Raw genomic sequence first — 21,091 nt, 5'->3', positions numbered from 1 at the left:
ATTAAAACAAGACAGCGAGGGGGGAGATGTGCGGGCCTAACCCCCTTCATCCTCGCCAGCCACATCTGCGGGGGGGGGGGTTGTGGGGGGGGGGGGGGGGGGGGGGCAGAGGTGTTGTCATTGAAATAAAGACTCACTCTTTGTTCATCCTGAGGTTTTCAGTCTCTGACACAAAGCCCAGCAAAATGCTGGAGACTTTGACTTTCCATTACAGCATGATTGATGCTTTCAGGTTTGCCTGGTGTCCATGCATGTAGAGACAGCTCAGTCTGTTCCTACTGATAGATACACACACACACACACACACACACACACACATGCATGCACAGACACACACACACACACACACACACACACACACACACTGTGCTGCATTGCCATAATCACAGCTAGGCACTGGGGTCAGATGTGAAATGGCAGTTCCTCCTCCAGATGCTGCCACTTTGTATTTATAGTGGGCCGAGTTGAGATTCACTACTGCAACCTGACAACATTTGTGGCAATGAAAAGGTGGAACTCAAACATAAACACACTGCACCCCAATCTTAAACATTTGAGCTGGCTGTTAAGACTAACCGAGTCTTTGTTGCACTCTATAGTGTTGTCAAATTCACTGTGATGGCGTAGTCCAACAAACTATGCTTTTTTATTATGTTTTTTTTTAATGGTTTGAATGACACCTTAAGCACCCGCCCATCTGTTTAATCACCTTAGTCTTGGTATTAATTCATGAATCGGACATTAATCTCCATCAGTGGTGGAAAGTAACTAAGTACATTTACTCAAGGACCTGAGCACAATTCTGACATATTTATACTTAATTTATTAATGCATTAATGAATATATATATATATATATATATATATATATATATATATATATTAACTTTCAAATTTTCATACTTCCTTTATCATCACTTTTATGTGCACTAGAGTGAATATAGTTATTGCATTATTTTCAAGGAAATTAAGTATAACCAACCTGACATTTTTTTAGCAACCTCTGCAGGATAGGTGTTGTGTTAACAGTAACTTGGGCTGCACAATTTGCAAAATAAAAAAAACAACCTCATTGTGATTAATTTTACAGATATTGCAATAGCGATATATCTTGGGATTTTAATAGGAATGGTGGTTTTCTTCTTTTTTTTTTCTTGAGTATAATAATGTCATTTTTGCAGGGGTCTGTACCAACAATGCATGTCCCCTTATGTCTGGAATATAATTTGTAGGCTGGGCTTGTAGGCAATGCTTTATTTAACTGTATGTCATATATATGTCACACAGTTTGCCTTTATCAACACATTGCAGCTCCTGTGATTGTTTTATTATGCTGACCATATTGTAATTTTGATAATGTTTCAATTAATTGCACAACCCTGGCTCCAGCTATAATTCCTTTCAGACCTTAGTGTGTCCTGTCAACAAACCTTCAACTCGTGATGAAACCTTTTCTTTGTTGGCTTGTAAAGAACTCAGTCAGTATGGTTTTAGATAGAACATCAGTCATTCATGGAAACTGAATGAAACGAAAGAAGTATTATGAGTTTGTCTTTTTTCTTGAGGTTTGCCACTGCTGTTGGAAGATATTTTAACATTGCAACTCTGTGAGCCTGCTTTTGGTGATTTGCAGCTGAAAAGACATTTAGGTGATTATTATTACTGGGTTGAATGTATAGTTGAAATATTTACATTGTTTACATCTGTCTTTACATCTACACTTCTCATTCCAAAGCATTCTGAGATGGAAATGGAAAAGGAGTGCTGTATTTAGCTCCAGTGACTGCAGGGTGCTCAGGCTGCTCTGCTTAACATTTTTTTGGTCATTCACTTGCGACTGGGCAGAAATGTACTCACTTTGCTTTCCAGATTTTTTATGTGAGTGTACTGCCAATGTTATATGCAGCAAAAGGCTGAGTGTATACTGTACACATTGCAATAAAATCTAATCAAACATAACTTCAAATAAATAGCGAGAACTTGCTTGATTACTCTTGCCAAATAATTCCCCAAACTTTCTCACTAAAAGTTGTCAAAATGTCAAAAGAAAAAAAAGAAAAAAATCACATTTGGATTTGTACTGTATTCTGACTGAGGCTCAAGACGTGCTATAAATGTAAATTTTAGAAGTGGCCTTGAGCAGGTCTGAAAGAAACTCCAGTCATTTCCTTTTAGCATGATTTTTGTCCTGTGAAAGATCTTTAAAAGGCCAAATCACAGAGCACAGTGGAGCCATTAGGAGAGAAGCTGTCAGAAATCCTGTCCTCCACTTTAAAGAAGCCAAGCGTTCCATCTCTGCCTTTTCTTTAGCAGGGATCAAGGAGGTCTCTCAGCCCGAGAGGAGGCGATTTAAAGTTTCACACATGAAACCAGCCGAGAGATTCTTGATTTTTTTTTTTTTTTTCATTTGAACATTACTACTCCCAAATGCAACACAGGAGAAATTAGATTCGAAGAAAAATTGCTGCTGTGCTGTGATATGTCTGAGTGAGAGAGGGGATTTTTATGTTTTTTAAATGGTTTAAGCCTTAAGGCATTCACTAGGATCTGACTGGTCTATGCAGCAGCTAAAATTACTATGTTTGAAAGCAACTCTGTAAACTTAATAAAGGCTGATTGTTTGCCATGGGCAGCTCTCTATTTTGAAATCATAGCCTTATCTTTCTAGCAGTCATATTTCCCCAGGATGGAGAATGGCCGGTGTGTATCTTGATCATATGCAGAAATATGATTATAGAATGTAGCATGGTCAAATGGACAGTATAAATATTGCAATAGTAATAGCATTATGCCAATATTGATGCTGTAGTATGTTTTTAAACATTATACAAACTTATTTAGATTTTTACATCCCCAGACAGTAGTCGGATTAACTTGCTGGGGCTCTGAGGGGACAAATTCTCTGTAGGGCCCACCCATTTCCATTTGTGTGTATGTACTGTGTGGTTTCCAGCTTACACAACAGACTCATTGTATCTTCAGAGACCCAGAAAAGGGTTGGTACTCCTGTCTGGATTAAAACAGGCGGTGGAGTTTATCTGTCACATTGTTGAGTTTCTGTCAAGTGTAGTAAAGATGCACTGATTCAACTAACACGCCTACAGCACTCATGAAATGTGCCTTAATAGTGTCAATATTAAACAAATATTTAAAATTGAACTCCAATATAACTCAGAAGGTTCACTGACAAAACAATAGTCTTTTGCTGCATATGGTTTCCCCAAAACGAAACCATGCTAATGTTATTAGCCTAATCCTATGACATTTCACAATGCATAAATTAACCTAAAAGCTTTATTTTGAAAAGCTCGTTCTGTGCACAGAGCAATACGAGTGTGTAATATTAAAGTGGGCCCTAAGGGTTAACCTACACTGACCAGTAAGTGAATGTGCCTTTTTATTTGTGTTTGCTTTGTTTTGTGGTTGTTTGTTTCATTAACTTTAACAATGAGTGACAGTGTAAAGAAACAATTAATGGAAACCACAGATTTCAATTTGAAGGCACTTATTTGACAATGTAGAGTCATGGCTAAAACTCTGAAAAGGTGAGGGGATTATAGCTACAGCGTTACTATTGAAAAATCTAATGTATAAAAAATGTAATCACAACAAAAGACTTGTGATGCTGTTTTGCATGACCTGGTGCTGAAGACTGATGTTGTCCTTAAATATATGAGAGGTAGCTCGGCCTGTTTTCTAGAGAGTGAAGTTCCTCTTCTTTGTTGTTGACCTTTGTTCCCACTGTGAATGTTATTATGAGGCAGCTTGCGTGGTAAGGCAGCTAAGGACACAGTCGGCTGTCATCCTGCCCAGTAGGTGTCCAGGCAGGGCAGCAGAGTGCTGCTGCAGCTCCGCTACAGTTTACACTAACCCGCCTGTCCCTGTCTCCTCCTCCCCTGCAGCGCTGACAGGAAGCCAAGCCGAGTCCCAAGCCCCTATCCAAGGCCTTCGCAGAGCCACGGCCGGCGGGGCACGACTCCGGAGAGCCGCCACCGAGGAGACCTACTGGGCCTACTCAGGTGTGTGGCTCTGTGTGTGTTTGTGTGCTTCTTTCTCCATGAGTCTGATTCTTTCCGGTGTGGAAATTGTGGCAAGCCTCCAGGTGTTCAAGCACGCCGTGGAAAATGTGAAAAGCCTGAAACTTTTCAGTGGTGGTAAAAAGCTGGAAAATGACAAGAAAATCTAGCAGCCTAAAGGTCTGGGTTTAGTCTCTGAAAAGATAGTTTTAGGGTTGTAAAAGGGGAGCATTTGGAGGGTTCCAAACACATTTTGTGACCTACCGAATGCATCCCAGGTCACACTGGCTTTGTGGGTACATGCAGCAGAGTAACACCTATCTTAGAAATGTATTGAGGAAACCAAGGATTTCTGAGTTGTTCTTTTTATGTTAAAAAAAAAATGGGATGTCTCAGGTGTGTGGGTTCCAGACATCACTACAAAAGAAAAAAAAAAAAAAAAAAAAACTCCAGGAACCCACGTAACAACGAGGAAAACTCCAAGTTTACTGACATGTTAAAAATGATTGAAAACATGCAAAAGTTATAAATTTGTGCAAACAGTCGACAGTTTAGTCATTACTTTTGTTAGCATTTCACCTCCCTCATGTGTATTTCAGTGAATCACGATGCATGTTATTGGACACGTCTTGAATTGGACAAGTCTTGAAAACTTCACTAATTACTATTCGCAGACTCCAATCAACTTTCTTGTATAAACTTTTACTGGCCACGGGCCATCGAGCAGTCGGTTATGTCGAACCCTGCAGCAGGTTGAAAGCCTCCTGCTTTAGGCTTGGGATTAGATATTTGAGGTTTCAGTAAGTGGAAGACTTGACAAGCATAGCAAAACAATGTTGTATGATTTAGAGCAGGCTGTATGAAGGTGTGTGTGTGTGTGTGTGTGTGTGTGTGTGTGTGTGTGTGTGTGTGTTTTTAGAGTCAAGACAGTTATGTGCAACTGTCAATGCAATATGTTTGCCGTCCTCTTTCTCTCTCTCTTTCTCGGTCCCTCTTTCTTCCTCTCTCTTTTAGCAGCTCTCCTCATTGCTCCTGTGGCCTGGAGGCGTCTCTGGGCCCTTTTTTTTATTTTGCCAGTACTTCAGAAGAGAAAAAAGCCACTTCCGCTGTCCCTTCAGAGGCTTTAGTTTTTCAGAGGGGCAGCATTAATCTTTCAACATGCAAGCGACACAAGCCTCAGGCCACAAATGATCTTTTAGTTTATTTATTTCAATATTTCCGCTCGCTCGTCTAACCCTAATTGGTCGCCCGTCGTGCCTGCGAGAGCGCAGGAGCTTGTGGGTAAAAACAGAGCCGGTGACAGTTTCACTTAGTGTTCCTGCTGCTGATGCTAAGATCTACCGATGCGCTCCTGCTGTCCCCCCCCCCCCGCACATGTTTGATCGCAGCTCTTACATAAGATGCTGATGTAATGGTGGGCAGGATCCAGGCAAGAGAGGAAAACAATAGAGAAATAGCAGGCTGACATACTGGTGTATGTTTTATTTTGTCATTTTAAGAGCCACAAAAGTCAGGAGTTGAGGGAAAAATTCAGTTTTCTTACCTTGGCCTTAATGGGCAGTATCACATAAGATTGGCACAAGAATGTACTCGTCACTGTCATTGTGGACAAAAGCATACAGGAAAAGTTTTATAAGAACATTCACAAATTCAGCCTAAACTTAATCAAAAGTAGTCATTCAGTGAAGGAGTTTTCAGGATTTTCTGGATTTAAAAAATAAATAAATTAATAAAATAATGGGATTAAAAAATAATGGGATTAAAACTTAATATATATATATATATATATATATATACACACATTTTTTGAATGCCTACAGCTGAAAAAAAATAAATTATAAAATAATATATATATATATATATATATATATATACACTGTATATATAAAGCATTTCCTGTAAAACTTGTGTTTGAATGCCTACAGCTGAAATTGCAAAACATTGCTGAAAATATAGGAATTGAGTATGCAAAGGCATTGCACTGCACTGCTGAAAAACATGGAAACTAAAAAACTGGCAGAGTTGGAAGCTGAACTGCAATGATGAAGCTAAGAGCTGAAATACATTGCCAGAGAATTTGGAAGCTGTACTTTAATACAGTCAAAGGTGGAATATGAAATTAATTAATTGGAGAGGCGAAAAGAAATAGATGCTTTGTACTTTAAAAAGCATAAAAAGGAATAAGAACATGTAGCAAAAGTTTTGACACAGAATCCTCAAATTAAACCTAAACAATCAAAAGTAGCCATTAGGTGGAAGAGATTTCAGTGTTGCTAACTTTGCATATGAATGTTATGTAAAAAGTCCTTTATGTCGCTACATTTCACATTCTTTCCCATTACAGATTATTTTGAATGATATCCTCTCTGATACACACACACACACACACACACACACACACACACACACACACACACACACACACACACACACACACACACACTGTATCCCTCTTGTTCTCTCCCCTCCGATGACTTCTCCAAAGTTTCCTAAACTTCCGTCTGTCCTAATTAGCTTGTTCTAATCGCGTCCTCCAGAGGTCTGACAAACTCGAATCAGGACCTCAGCGGGCCGTGGCTGTTCTGCCCTCTGCCTGATCAGAATGGCAGATTAAAACCCAGCACAACGCTGACAAATCAAGAGTTATCTGGGGACGGCCTTATACCTCCAGAATAAGAGACAGAGACAAAGAGACAGAAAAAGACAAAGACTCACACAGTCAACCCCTTCCTGAGCGTCACTATCATTGCTGTATAAGAATTAATCTGATGTACGAGTGCCTTGTATACCAAGAAGCAACCTCTGCCTTTTCAGTTTTCAGGAAATTATTGTATGACAATTTTATTTTGAAAAAGGCAAATACAACATTTTTAATTACAATGTCTTGCATCTTACAATCAACTTGCATTTTTTTGCATTTTGCTCCAACTCTGACGTTTTCTCCATGTTGACAGCTGAGGCTCAGGTGTATCATATTGCTTAGAGCAGAAAATACAAGATTTTTGAAAAACAAAGTTGAGGGAATTTAAACAAACTAGAAAAGTCATTTTTGGAAGAAAATGCATGTGAACACTATTAGCTGAAATTGCAAAGCATTACTGAAAATTAAGGCATTAAGTAATGCACTGCACTGCTCAAAAACCTAGAAACAAAATTGTAAAACTGGCCGAATTGGAAAATGAACTGAATTCCCCAAAAAGGCTAAGAGATGAAATACATTGCTAGAGAATCTACCCGCTAATATGTAATGCTTTCAAAGGTGGAAAATTAAATGCATTAATAGAAAAGGATGAAAGAAGACACACTTTGTTCCTTAAAAGCGTAATAACTGAAAATATAAACAGTTAATCTTAAAGAGCATTAAGTTGTGACATTGGAATGTTTTTTTCCACTCAAAGTATGCAAAGCAGGAGTCATTTGAAGAATGCGTTGTGGCTGTATGTTTACTTTGTGACCTGTTTAAAGCTTAAATATAGTCTGTAGATAAAAGTATGGAAATAGAGGAATTTCAAGTTGAGTCGATTTTTAAATTCAGCTTTTTTTTCTCAATCCACTGCAATTAAATTTGATCTCTGAGAGAGATGTCATGTACTACAACACTGGCATTCTGCACATCATTGACTGTAAAGCAAATAATAGTGAATTATTTGTACTGAAACAATTTACCTTGTATATGTCATTGTGAGCATTAAGTATCAGAAACTCAAGGCATGGTTGTCAGTATCTAAAGCTGATAATACAAATTGCTCATTCATATTCTACCATATACAGCTTTTTTATTCAGAAAATGGCAACACGAATGAAGATTTTATCGATGCACTGTTCAGTACCTATTGGTATGAAGTTACGGTGCAGTCCCATCACATTGTAATCAGATTAATCAAAATTATTATGTGAATATAACTTTAATTATATTAACTGGAAGACATTATGAAACTGATTCTTAAGTTTAACAGCACACATTAATCTCATAGAGGCTCCACTGGCTGAGCTTTTGTGTAAGATATGCAATATAAACCATGTAATATTTAAAACAACCCTTACCATGATATATGTTCCCCATTCCACACAATTAGAAGAGCTTTGTTTTATAGTTTTAAAATATGCCGTCTTTTGTGAAAACCTGCCTTTGACACTCCAAGGTCAAATTTATTGGCCCTTCCTCCCTGGCTGATAAACAGTTGAAATACCAGAGTGCCTGATTTGAAAGACTTTTTAAGTTTTTTTTCTCCATTCATTATGATACACATGTTGGTATAACTAACCTGCTGTCCACTGTTCCATTCATACGCACATGCACTTGACTGGAAATTAATTTTCAGACCTGCACAATGTCAAGGCTCGCTATTGATGGGAGAGCTGAATCTAATTTGCATGCTCCTTGTCGAGCCCTTTTACCATTCAAGACCAGGCAGCAACATGAAGAGCTCAGGCCTGCAGCACTGAAGTGACTAAATGAAGATGGAAATTGATGATATGTTGTACAGTCATTAACCATGGGGGGAAAGCAATTTTATTAGCCTGACAGTAAGTGGTGTTTTCTTTCTTTTTTTTTCACAAGTGAAAATTGAAATGGCTACGTAATAGAGCATTAAAATTTCCAATTTGAAAAAAAAAAAAAAACCAACAACAACACTAAAGTACATTCTTATCAATTCAAACATGTTTTAAAGCACATGTCAGTGTCTATAATATATGTGACACTTACCTTCTTTGTGAAAGATTTTTAAGATAAATACCATGCCGTCAATCATTGGTATACCAATGAGCTTGGAGCTGAGAGCCAAAGACAGGGTAGAAAAAGATATGGATATTTTTGTTTTTTGTAGCTGTGCTAAGAAAAGCATAGACTGACATCAACGTCATTACATCGCAACGATTAAGGGGGGAAAATTATTGTGACGACTGCAGAGTCACTTGACCAGGGTGTAGTGCAGTGGGTTTCAAACAAACTCCACTATGAGAACATGACGACAATAAATGATGGTCAAAAAAGCCCCAATACTAACTTCTGCTGAAACCATTCTCTCATCTCTCAAATATAGATAACACACCAATGTACTATTGTTACCACTGTTTCTTTTGACATTCACTGACAATAATTGGAAAGACTGCTGCAGTTGAGGGTAACAGTAGAATGAGAATGTGATGGTGCAACTAATGCTTGGCCTTCGTACAGTATGACACATTTCTCTAAGGGAGCTGTGGATTAAGACAACTAGAGCATTTTTTTTTTCAAAATGGATCACATTTCACCTGTCCACCAATGACATAAATCGCTGTTTATTTGTAAAAACATACTCTGAGTCGTCACCCCTTTTGTCTTGACCTTTTTAGTTTTGAAATTCCCTACTGATTGTTATCTGCTCCTCTTTGAAACTTCAGTGACGGAGAAGTTCTTTTAGAGGGGGTTCTTTCTGTCAGCACTTTGCAGAAAAGAAAGGTTCTATAGCTACACCTGCAGCCAAATGACTTGCTGGGTTTGTTTTATTGTGATGCTTTATGCTTTGTTTGAGATTCCAGTTTAAGGTGGAAAATATATTTCGGTGCTACAGCTGGATGACTCAGCTCATTCTGCTGAAGTGCTACTAAATCCCTATCGGCTCCGGGGCTCTGTTCTGTAGCTAAGCGTGACCTCTGACCTCACCGTGGAAGGATCTACACAGCATCTCTGGAAATACAATCTCCTCAAAACCTCCTTCACCAGGATTGGTGGAAAAGTCAGAGGGCATCGGGTGGCAGGTCTGAGAGGTTTCTTAGAAATGCATGGCTTGCATGGGGGAAGTGATGAGTTGCTGGAGGCAGGGACAGAAAGGGAGCTTGAACAAAATAAAAACTGAGGCAGCCTTTGTGGCACTTTTTATACATTGAATAATATTCAGACCAAGAGAGCCAAATCAGTATCTATGGTCTATCTGATCTTCTTGATGGGTCAATGCCCATCATCTGTCCTTCCTCCTAATCTGGGGAACATTGAGCTGGACACCAACTAGCTTTGATGAGAGCATCTTTATTAGGGAAGGAAATTAACTTAATGATATTCACATTTAAAAGTCACTGGAAAGATGCCCCAAAGGGAAGAAGTGGGACAAAGAGAAACACAAGTGTGTCCTTGTAGGTGATTGAGCTTTCTGCTAGAAGACAAGATCAAATTTAACTCTATCTGATAATTACAAAATGATGGGTAATTCTATGGCATCAATGGGCTCAGTGTGGGTTAACCCTTTGAAACCTGGAGTGACCTCACTTTTCTTGTGCCTCTTCCAAATACCTTTCACAAGTAATTGATCCTTTGAACCTTGCACACATTGGTGCAATTTCCTTTAAAAACATGAGGAGAAAAGGCAATGAGCAACTTAATAACGAATATTTCAAAAAAATTGCAAGAAACTAATAGATTTATAAAATGTTTTTTAAAAAGCTGGGAAAAAAATGTCTAGGTAAAAAGACAAAAAACCTAGGGGAAAACTGTATCCATTATTATCATTATCACATGCTTAAAATAATGTTACATTAAATTATTAGAATTTTTAACATTTAAAAAAAAAACAAATTTTCATGTTATTTTCTTTTACCTTGATCACTTTATCATTCCTTAACCTTGTGTATAAATGTGGAATAGGTAAAGAAAACTTGTCAAATTCACTGTTATTTAACAGCCATACAACAGTTGTCCGAGCAATTATAATTGGAAAATACATCATAAAAGAATGATTAAACATGACTCAAAGTCTGACCAAGCATTGGGTGTCAAATCTACCGCACCAGTTTATGATACTTGGAGCAATGAACTCAGTTTGGCTGTTACTTGGAAACTATTTAAAGTTTTATACCCAGACACCCAGTTAGCTTAACATCCACTATATGTCCAAAAGATTTTGGTTTTCTTAAGTAAGGCTACTTGATGACATAGCATGCATAATATTTAAAATAATAATGTTTGAAAGGGCTCTTCCCTTTTTCAACCAAAAACAATAGATGCAGCCATCGTTATGTCACCCAATGGTCCATGACTTTCCCCTTTCAAGCCTTGAGTTCGACATTTTGGCTACCGCCATCTCGGTCTCCTGTAGCCAGAAGTGACCATATTTGGATTAGCTGATGGAGCTGTAGAGCAGCAAGTGGTGGATTTGACCTATAGGATGAGGTGGCACTGCCCTTAATTATGCATAACTTGAAGCCTTGATTAAATGTAAACAAACAAAAATTCCTTTGCTCTTACAGTTGCTAATGAACAATGAAATTAGCTATAGAGGTCAAAATTGTTCTTTGTACCAGTTGGTAAACATTTTGATTTCTGCTGTAAAGCATTTTAACAATCTCTCCCGCTAGGTTCTAACATCTGGTAGAATTACTGAAACCAGATGAGACCCCCATAGTTTTGGACTATAACATATGGGTTTGAATTTGGGTTTCCACACACTTTTGGTTCAAAGTTCACAGAATATGTTAATGATATCCAATGACTTTGTTTCTACAACCAGTCCATAAATCAATCAAACTAATACAGTGAGAAATGCAGGAACATTTTTGCATAGAACTGATGATGAACTTTTACCCATTCAGAGGACACAGAGGACAAAAAAAGCTGCTCTCAATCAACCTTGTCACTTCCATACTGCCTCTGTCATCACATAAATGCCCATAGCTTTGTACGTGTGTGCACACAGAGTTTGTGTGTGTATGTTGATTAAATGAATGGCAGCAGCCAATTGAGCTGTCCGTGCAAGGTGTGAGGGGTGATGCATTATACGAGTACTCTCTGTGATTGCGTCAGGTGCTGCGTGTCTAATGCAGGATCAAACTGACTTGCTCTCTTGGAAAAATGCATCGATTTGGTGCCCTCACAGACATCATGATATTTCCAAACCTCTCAAGTAGTCCTTGAGTAGCCTTGACTTCTATTGAGGACTCAGAGGATAGTATCCATCAAGTGTATCAGGTGAGATTGCTCTGCAGTCACGAAGCACCTAAAAATAGGTCTGTCATTCAGCTTGAGGCACTAGTGGTCGGGTCAGTTCATTTCAAAAACACTGCAGCAACCCTCCTTTTGGACAACAAGTCATTGTCAACAGTAGTTTGCAATTTCCTGCAAAGAGACACAAAGCTTTTTGGCACACTTTGATGCCCAACTGGCTAAATTTTGGAACCATCTGGGTCGAAGTCTCTTGTCAGATCTATGTAGAATCATGACTCTTCATTATATTGTCATCACATATGGTATGTAATCTGCAAGCAGTAGAAGAGATTCAGCTGTATCATTTTTCATGGTGTTCGCACTGATGGTGTTTTTACCTCTCTTGTTTAGTCATGAATTTGTCATTTGAATGTCAGTGTTGCATGATATTGTGTTCAAAACTGCCAGAGCAGCTATGAATCAAGTCTATAGAAACTTACATATTTCGGACCCCATTTTCTTTTAGCAAATGTGCCACATTAATGAAGCAACTGTTTTCTGAGGCATTTTTCCCCAAGGTCAATTCAACTGGAATTTCTAGTAACAATAAACTCAGATAGAAGAACAAATAGTTTTATTTTTAGTTGAGCTGCATGAGTACGTTGCATAAAAGGGGAACTGTGGGGGTGCCCAGTGGCTCAATTGGTAGAGCAGGCGCCCCATGTATAGAGGCTATGTCCTCGCCGCAGCGGCTGCAGGTTCGATTCTGGCCTCAGCCCTTAGCTGCATGTCATCCCCTCTCTCTCTCTCCCTTTCACACAATGGCTGTCCTATGCAAAAGCCAAAAAATAATCAAATTCATGATAATGATGAATGGAACCTGTCACATGTGCATGATACACCGCAGGACGGCATCATGTCTTAACACTGCTGGTAACGACATTATATAAGGAGCAGTAGGGTGCCTATAGGGCAGGTGGGAGGGGCGGTAGACGGTTCCAACAAATCCCGGACTTTCATATAGTAGTCCGGTGTTTGCTTCCTGTCTGAATGTGACGTTTTTTTCTATACCTTACCATGTGCCTGCTTCCCCTAATCTTAACCATTTGTACCAGCATGTGTGTTTGTTGACGTCTCAGCGTTGGTTGTCATGCGCTTTTGTTGCTTAAACCTAACCACATGCAGCATAATCTCACCATGTGTTTGTGTTGACATCCCAGAGCGTTAACAGCAGATGCAGAAGGATATCTAGAGCTTATTATGTAGATGCAGAAGTCCACTGCAAAGCGGCAACATGTGACACATTGGAGTGAGAACATGTTAGAGATAGATAGGAGAGTTATTTCTGGAACCTTTGTAGAGGTAGCCCACTTTACTACAGTGTGGTTGTTTGAATAGTGGACATTTGTATCTATCAACTGTAATTGTTTAGTCTCCCTCCTAATCATCCAGGCCACAGAGACTCCACACACTATAAAGGGAGTGTAAAGTATTTCCAGCTTCCAGGGGGCTAAATTGCTTAGGTTTGAGTTGTGGCGTATACTGAAACTCATAATACATAAGAACAAGAAAAGTAAAACAGAATGAATAAAGTAATAAACAGAAGAGAATCCATCGCCCAGAGCTGCAACCATTCAAGGACAGTAGTGACTGTACCAGCTCATAAAATCACAGCAATCTCTTTTACTCAGAGGCACAGAGGGGAAATGCTGCCTTAGCTATTGGAGACTGGGGAATCAATACATAAAACGGAGATGGATAAAATATTGTAAAAAGCTGTAATTTTAGTGGTGCCTCATGGAAGGTCATTAGCTGCTATAATAAAGGCTTTTAGGGCTTTCTTGTGAGATGAAAACTTAGAATTTATTGAAAGTTAAGCTTCTCTGCCATCTCACTTCTTCTTACACACTTAAAAACTCCCTGCTTTTCAGTATAGCGCAGGGATTTTTTAAGTGTGGAAGGACATCAGTTTTGACAGTAATGTCCCATAATGTACTCTTCAGTGTGTTGGCCCGCCTCGCGCCTCCAGGCTTCTTCAGGACACCGTCTGCTATAGCAGAGCTGGCCGACTTTCCAGCCTGCGTGAAGTATTTTGACTTGCATTGTTTTTCTTGATGGGACACATAATTCAGCTTTGATGGGAACACCAGCGAGACGGATGGAAATGATGTGCAGAAATGTGTTTCGGCTTGCAGGGAGGAAAGGGAAGGGGGTGTTTGAAATTATAAATATGACAAAAATCCGTAAAATGGAGCTTCTATGAACAGAGATAAAAACAAGACGACATATTAACATGCGTGGGATGAGAAAAATAAATGACACAGAGACCCCCCAGTGGGTGTGAGAGAAGGGAACAGTTGACTCGACTGGATGCTGTGATCAGTCGAGTGACGGAGAGAATGAATGAACACATTTAACTGTTTGACTTTTGAAGACATCATCAGCCTGGAGTTGTGTGTGGTGGTGGGCCGGTAAAGACAGTCATCATAAACTCTTCTTCAGCAACAAGTTAGTTCAGCAAGAGCAATTTCATTTTATTGAATAGTTCGCTCTTGGATAATTTTACATGATTGTATATTTGGGATGATATATACCTTCATCTTCTTGAGAACAGACTGTGGAAGTAAAATTGGAAATGTGAACATCTACGGTTTTCAGTTTTCAAATGACAAGTGGGCAAACACCATCTGATCACATGGTCTGACTGAAGGCACCACAACAGCTACTGAATGGATCTTGAAGGGAGACAGATTTTTTTCAGATTCTGCAAACTGACATGATAATTTTTAGGTCAAATTCTCTGTTTTGGAAAGGTACACAAATTGTCAGCTCCCTACAAATCTGCTGCCAGAAAGGGGGTTTCAGACAAGTACATTATATAATCATACTGAGGGTTTAGTAGTGCACCATTCGTCATGGTCATTAAGTCATTAACAGCATCACATTGTGGCAGATCTTAGATATAGTCAAGAAAAACTCATCCACAAGCAGCAGTGCTGTCCTAAAGGTAATGTTGCGTTGACACTGAACTAGATTTTAACATAGAAGCAGAACCAACATGGGAAGAGGGAAATGAGCAACAAGAGAAGAAATTACCCCAAAATTTGCATGACATTAGTTAATTAATAAAAACAAAAAAAAAAATAAATTTGACATGGTCAGAACTACAGACACTGACCCTAAAAACCATCTTTTGTGATGGTACGATACACTGTATCGTGCAGTGTTTGTAACGTAGCTGGACAGAACCTTTTGTGATGTTTGGATATGCTGCCAATCGGCCCGATGGCACCCGGCGCAGCAGTATAATGTGTGGACAGGTGGTGGAACCTGTCACAGCCATGTGATATGTCACTGGACAGCCACAGGTTGAAATGCTGCCAGTAACATAATATAAGAAGCTGGAAGGTGCCTATAATGTGAGCAGGAGTGGTGATGGATGGGTCCAACAAATCCCAGACTTTCACCCACGAGCTTGGTGTTTGTTTCCCCGAAGAATCTAGAGCCAAACCAGTCTGTGTTGACATCCCAGTGTTGGTTGCCAAGTGCTTTTGTTGCCTAAACCTAAGTCCACTGACAAGGCTGCAGGTTCATGACAAGACTGAACTGGAACTGAACCCAAATGCATGACACCAGGTAATTAAAGGTCAAAAAACTTTATTTTTAAAGGCAGCAGAAATGTCTTTACACAAAGCAGATGCAAAATCAAAATCACTCAGAAGAGGTAAAAAGTAACAACAAAAATCTCTCAGATAAGGAAACAAAGTATCAACAAAAATTCACTCAAACGAGGTCACGGGAAAACTAGAGTCCAACAAAGTATCAACAAAAATTCACTCAAACGAGGTAGCAGGAAAACTAGAGTCCAACAAAGTATCAAAAATAAAAATAGGTTTCAAACCTGAACAATACAAAGACTTGAGCAACAACAAGACTTGGCTTGGGCATGAATACAGCACCGGTTCACTGGCTGACGAGACAAGACGAACTGGCATAGGACAAAGGGAGACGCAGACTACAAGGTAAGGGGAAACAGGTGGAGACAATCAGGGCGGGGCCGACAATCACAACGGTGGGAAAACACACAAAGGAAGGAAGTAAGGTGACCTGAAACGAGAGGAGAGTTAGGATTTCAAAATAAAACAGGAAATCACAACAACAACATCACAAGACAACATAGACACAAGACAAAAAACAAAAAACAACTTAACATAATTTCCTTGACATGACAGTTCATAGTACTTTTCATTATGAGAAGGCGTGTGTAGGTGTACTAGTTCAGCATACTGATTACATTTGTGGTTCAAATTACAGCACAAAACTTAGAAATTTATACTTGTATATGTGTCAAAATGTGTTTAAAAACTATGCTTCAATTAATACATATTGTGTGATATGTTTCTAGATAAAAACAGAACCAAGGCAGACTTTAATTTACCCAAAACATATTATGCTAATGCTAACTATATTTGCATTTAAATATAATTTGAAGAGATATTTTAAGACGATAAGGTTCAGCCCCTGCTGGTGACTCCAGCTTTGTCTGGTCTCTGTTACTTTCTGTGAATCTCTCAGTCACTGTTGTTCACCAGACACTTTGAGATTTCACTTAATTTTCACTTCCTCTGTGGAGAAGAATTGCTGCCACATACTAGTAACGGGTTTATTTAGCAAACTGCAGTGAATTCACATTGTCTGTCTTCATGCAGACCTTCATGAATACCTCCTGATGTGTAACTCATACATATGACATGAGTGCATTCGTACACACATCATCGCTGTTGCTGAAAGTGGATTCTCTTTATTCCAACTTTGTTTCCTCTCTTGGTCCCACCCTATGTGTCTTCTTTGTTTCCTCCATGTGTGCTAATAAATTCAGTGGCAGCGGGACTCAGTGAAACATTAGGTGAGAACATGGGGAAGGAAGAATGACAAGGGGGTGAACACCAATGAGACAATGTGAGAACAGGAATAGAAGGGGTGAAAACATGTCGACGATAAATGAGGATCTTTTAATTGATTGTGATGTGCGTAGTTGTCACTGAGTTTAGAATGTGACCTTAATGTTGGCACAGAAATCGCTCTTCTTTATTGTAAAAACTAAAGGCAAAAGTTTTCTCTAAAGCATGCTCATGCATTTGGAGTTCTTTTAATTCTACTCTCAGTGATTATAATAGAAAACTTCAGCTTCTGTGAAACTTCTGAAAAGGTTTTGAACTCTGTGCCCACTGCCTGCAACACTCTGCTGGCAATCTTTATCATTTTGGAATGATTTTCTTCTGGAGTTGAACTATTTGCAAGGGTCCAGACCTTAGAATCTGCCCACTCAGCTGAGTTTACTGAATTATTTGGTATTGTGACATAAAACAGAAGTTTCTCATTTGCTAATCCACAATCCAACTGATGTCATTGTCTAGCTGTTGTCGAGCGGTGTGCTAGAACCAATGAGTTGTAATAACAACAATGGCGACTGCTACACACAAGATAGATGCTGCTATCGAGGCTGTTCAAAATGGTCATCTTCTCAATATCGCCGGACATCGTAACTTGTTTTTACTTCATGCACTGCACTTTAAACGGTCATAATCAGTCATATACACAATCCTAAGGTTTGTATTCAGAGGTACAAGAAAATTATATGTGGTTCTATGGGTTGGAGGACTTGTTTGTGTCACACTTTAATAATTTAAGTATTTCATAGCTGTGTACCATACAAAACAATTGCTACTCAACATTTCCAGCTTCATAGTCTTATGTATGACAATGAAGAAGAGTGATGTGCAAAACAAAGAATGTGGCAGAGACATTCACTGTTCATTTCATTTAGCTGAAAGAGGTCAAACTGACTTGACTGAACTGAAATACAGCTCTCTCAGCAGGAGAACAACAGCCTTTTAGTTTTTCTCACTTCAACTTTGTTTGTACTGCGATTATGTTTTGATACCTGAAATTATTTGTGACATGTCTTGTTAGAAGTTTGACTCAAAGTCTCCACAAGGTATTTCCAACACTGACATAATGTTCTTTTGCTTTTGTCAAAAACATGGATAGTTTTTTGTGTGGGAACAGTTTAGAGCAGGGATACTCAACTTGCTTTGCTTGGGGCCGTTTTTGCAATTTGATAGGAGGCCAGGGGCCAGTCACATCAGCATCATATAGGGTTCTATACATTTAGTATGTTTACGGGAGTTTAGTACATTTCTTGGATTGAAGAACATTTCTAGGATTTAAGGATGTTTCTATGATATTGGCACATTTTAGGATATCTCTAGGATTTTAGGAAGTTTCTGGGACTTTAGGACATGTCTAGGATTTTAGGACATCTCTCGAATTTTAGGATGTTTCTAGTATTTCAGGACATTTCTACGATTTTAGGACATCTCTCGGATTTCAGGACATTCACATGATTTTAGGAAGTGTATAGGATTTTAGGACATTCATGGGATTTTAGGAAGTTTCTGGGATTTTAGGACATTTATAGGAATTTTTATTTTTTAAAGATTCTTTGGGGGGATTTTTTCCTTTATTGATAGTACAGCTGTAGAATGACAGTAGATGTGGGAGAGAGGGGAAATGACATGAAATGAATTGAACCCAGGCCGCTGCAAAGGCCTCGGCATATGGGATGCACACCCTAGCAGGTGAGCTAGAGGCCGCCTCATTTATAGGCTTTTAGAAAGTTTCTAGGATTTTAGGATGCCTCTAGGATTTCAGAACATTAATAGAATTTCAGGATGTTTCTATAATTTTGGGACATTTATAGTATTTGAGGGAATTTTTAGAAGTTTTGGACGTTTCTAGGATTTTAGGAAGTTCAAGGATTTAAGGACATTTAGAGGATTTTAGAGAGTTTTTAGGATTTTAGGATGTGTCGAGGATTTCAGAACATTTCTGGGCTCTTTGGACAATTTAAGGATTTGAGAATTCTTCTATGGTTTTAGGACATTTTAAGGATTTGGGGACGTTTCTGATAAACAAGCTTTATTTTGATGTTGTTTTATGCTCTCTTATGAATACTAACAGTACAAAAAACAATTCCCAGTGTGAATTGTTTATTTTTTATCATGATGTAGAAAATGGTTGGGGGACCAGATTTGGCTCAAGGACCACAAGTTGAGTATCACTGGTGCAGAGTCACACAAAATAAGATGTCATCTAATGTAAACTAATGTATTCTATCTAATCAGTATATTCTCTCCCATTAATAGTAACTCTTTTGAGTCACTTTAATAGGGATGCACATTAATTAAGGGGAGCATAATGCAAATGGAACATGTGGTTGGTTGAGATTGGTGAGATAAATATCTTTGCCGCATTTCCTTTTTTTCCTCACTGTCTTCCACTGTGTGTGTGTGTGTGTGTGTGTGTTTGTTTCTGTGTGTGTAGTTTAATAAGTATGCTGCGACGGCCTCCCTCCCAGTCTGCAGCTGTAATGGAATGACCCGGCACTGCTGACAGCACACTCCACTAAAATGGGGCCCCACATCTGCCACTGTAGCCGCTGCCACATAATTGTTCAATTTACTGTACAGCCAATATCCCTGCGCTATAATTGAATATGACTTTGTCCTGTTTGAGTAATCTCTTCGTTTCATGCCGCGACCCCTTATTGGAGAGAGAGACGCAGCGAGATAGAGAGAGACAGACAGAGGGAAATAGAGGGAGAGGTGAGAGTGAGAGGTGAGTAAAAAGGCGTCTTGTGTAGATAAAGCATGTAGGTCACATTGAGCTGCCGGGCTTCTGGCAATGAGATCTTTGCTGTTGACATCATCACTCAGCTACACACCATCAGAGGGAGGGAGAGAGAGAGGGCTGATTTTCATTTAAAAAATAATTTTATTACATCAAAGCAGACAGAGATCCAAATAACGCCAGCTACTCAAAATCACTCAAAAGATATACTGTTTCTTTTCTGGTTAACCAGTGGTGCTCCCAAAGGGGGGCTGGGTGAAAAACTGGCGAAAAATTGGAAGCCATTACTGATTTTATGACACTGTGATGTAATCAGTTGTTAAACTTGCACAAAGATGGCTATATCCTGTGGAACTAGGCAACTAGTTAAAGCATCCATTGATACCAACCATGTCAGAGAGGAGGCTTCATAATGGTCCAAATTAAAGCAAAATTTTGGCAAGTGAAAATCTGTCATGGCAAGGGGTCCCTTGAACTCTCACCTCAAGATATCTGAATAAAAATGTGTTGTATGCGTACCAACAAGTTTCCCCTTAAGTTTAGAATGCTTGTTGCAATAATTACAATCAATGCCCTTGTTTATATCAGTTTCTAACAATTAGTAATATTTACTGTAAACTAGGTATACAGCAATTACTGATGTGAACACGGTATGTTGAAAAGCCGAAAAGCTGAAGCTACACTGCAATGCTGGCACAAATGTGTAAGAAGAAGGTGAAGTAGTAGGAATAACTGGAAAAAGTGGGGATAGGTGACATATATATATAATATTTTAAGGGTTGTTGACAAGCTGACGTAACACTGCAGTGGTGGCTTACCTGTGTAGGAATATGGTAAAGACAATAGTTCAAAGAGTGTAAAGCTCAGTCTGAAGACAGTTATCTTCATAGAGACTGAGCTAAAGTTTGAATGGAGTTACTAAGTGAATGCATGAATGAGGAGATAGGGGTTGAAAATGCATGAAAAACCTTAAATTACTTTATAAGATTGAAACAGTCTGCCATGTATTTGAATGGGGAAAAATGCCTGAAAAAAGCTGCATTACACCCAGTTAATGCTTTCACATTCACACCCATCTAAAACACCAAAGTATATCAGTGTGCAATTCCTTAACTGTCCATGTTTACAAACGTTTCAACTAACCTATATACTTTAACAGCAAAATCAATGAACTGAAATTCAGTCATGGCATTTGGTTATGACGTGCTACCCCAAGATTTCTTTCTTTGTTCAAAATAAACTTCAATCAATTTCCAGGGGGTCCATCTGGTCTTCCCTATGCAAATTTTTTTTGGGAGCGCCACTGCAGTGACACTTGCTTATTGGCAGCTGTTACTGTTTCCAGCAGCAACTGCATTTCCTACAGAGGACCCAGGGTGTCTTTTTGTTCTGTTCACAGCTCAGCCAGACAAACCGTGAGATTACAAGAATTATTGTGTAATGCCATATCTTAATAAAGATGGTTGAAGAAGTACACTTATGAAATG

At 38.9% G+C, this 21,091-nt stretch overlaps 1 protein-coding gene across 1 annotated transcript in view; it reads left to right on the top strand.

The window, feature by feature from the left end:
• The window catches only part of ptprga (protein tyrosine phosphatase receptor type Ga), a 517,840-nt gene that overhangs the window by 107,973 nt on the left and 388,776 nt on the right, over positions 1–21,091 (top strand). Inside the window, exon 2 of the mRNA XM_042498811.1 lies at positions 3,902–4,018. Coding sequence (XP_042354745.1) covers positions 3,902–4,018 — 117 coding nt within the window. The remainder of the gene's footprint in view (positions 1–3,901; positions 4,019–21,091) is intronic.

This window comes from Plectropomus leopardus, chromosome 2, assembly GCF_008729295.1.
Source record: "Plectropomus leopardus isolate mb chromosome 2, YSFRI_Pleo_2.0, whole genome shotgun sequence".
NCBI lineage: Eukaryota > Metazoa > Chordata > Actinopteri > Perciformes > Serranidae > Plectropomus > Plectropomus leopardus.
The sequence above is the reverse complement of the archived record's forward strand: the minus strand, read 5'-3'. Positions and strand labels throughout refer to the sequence as shown.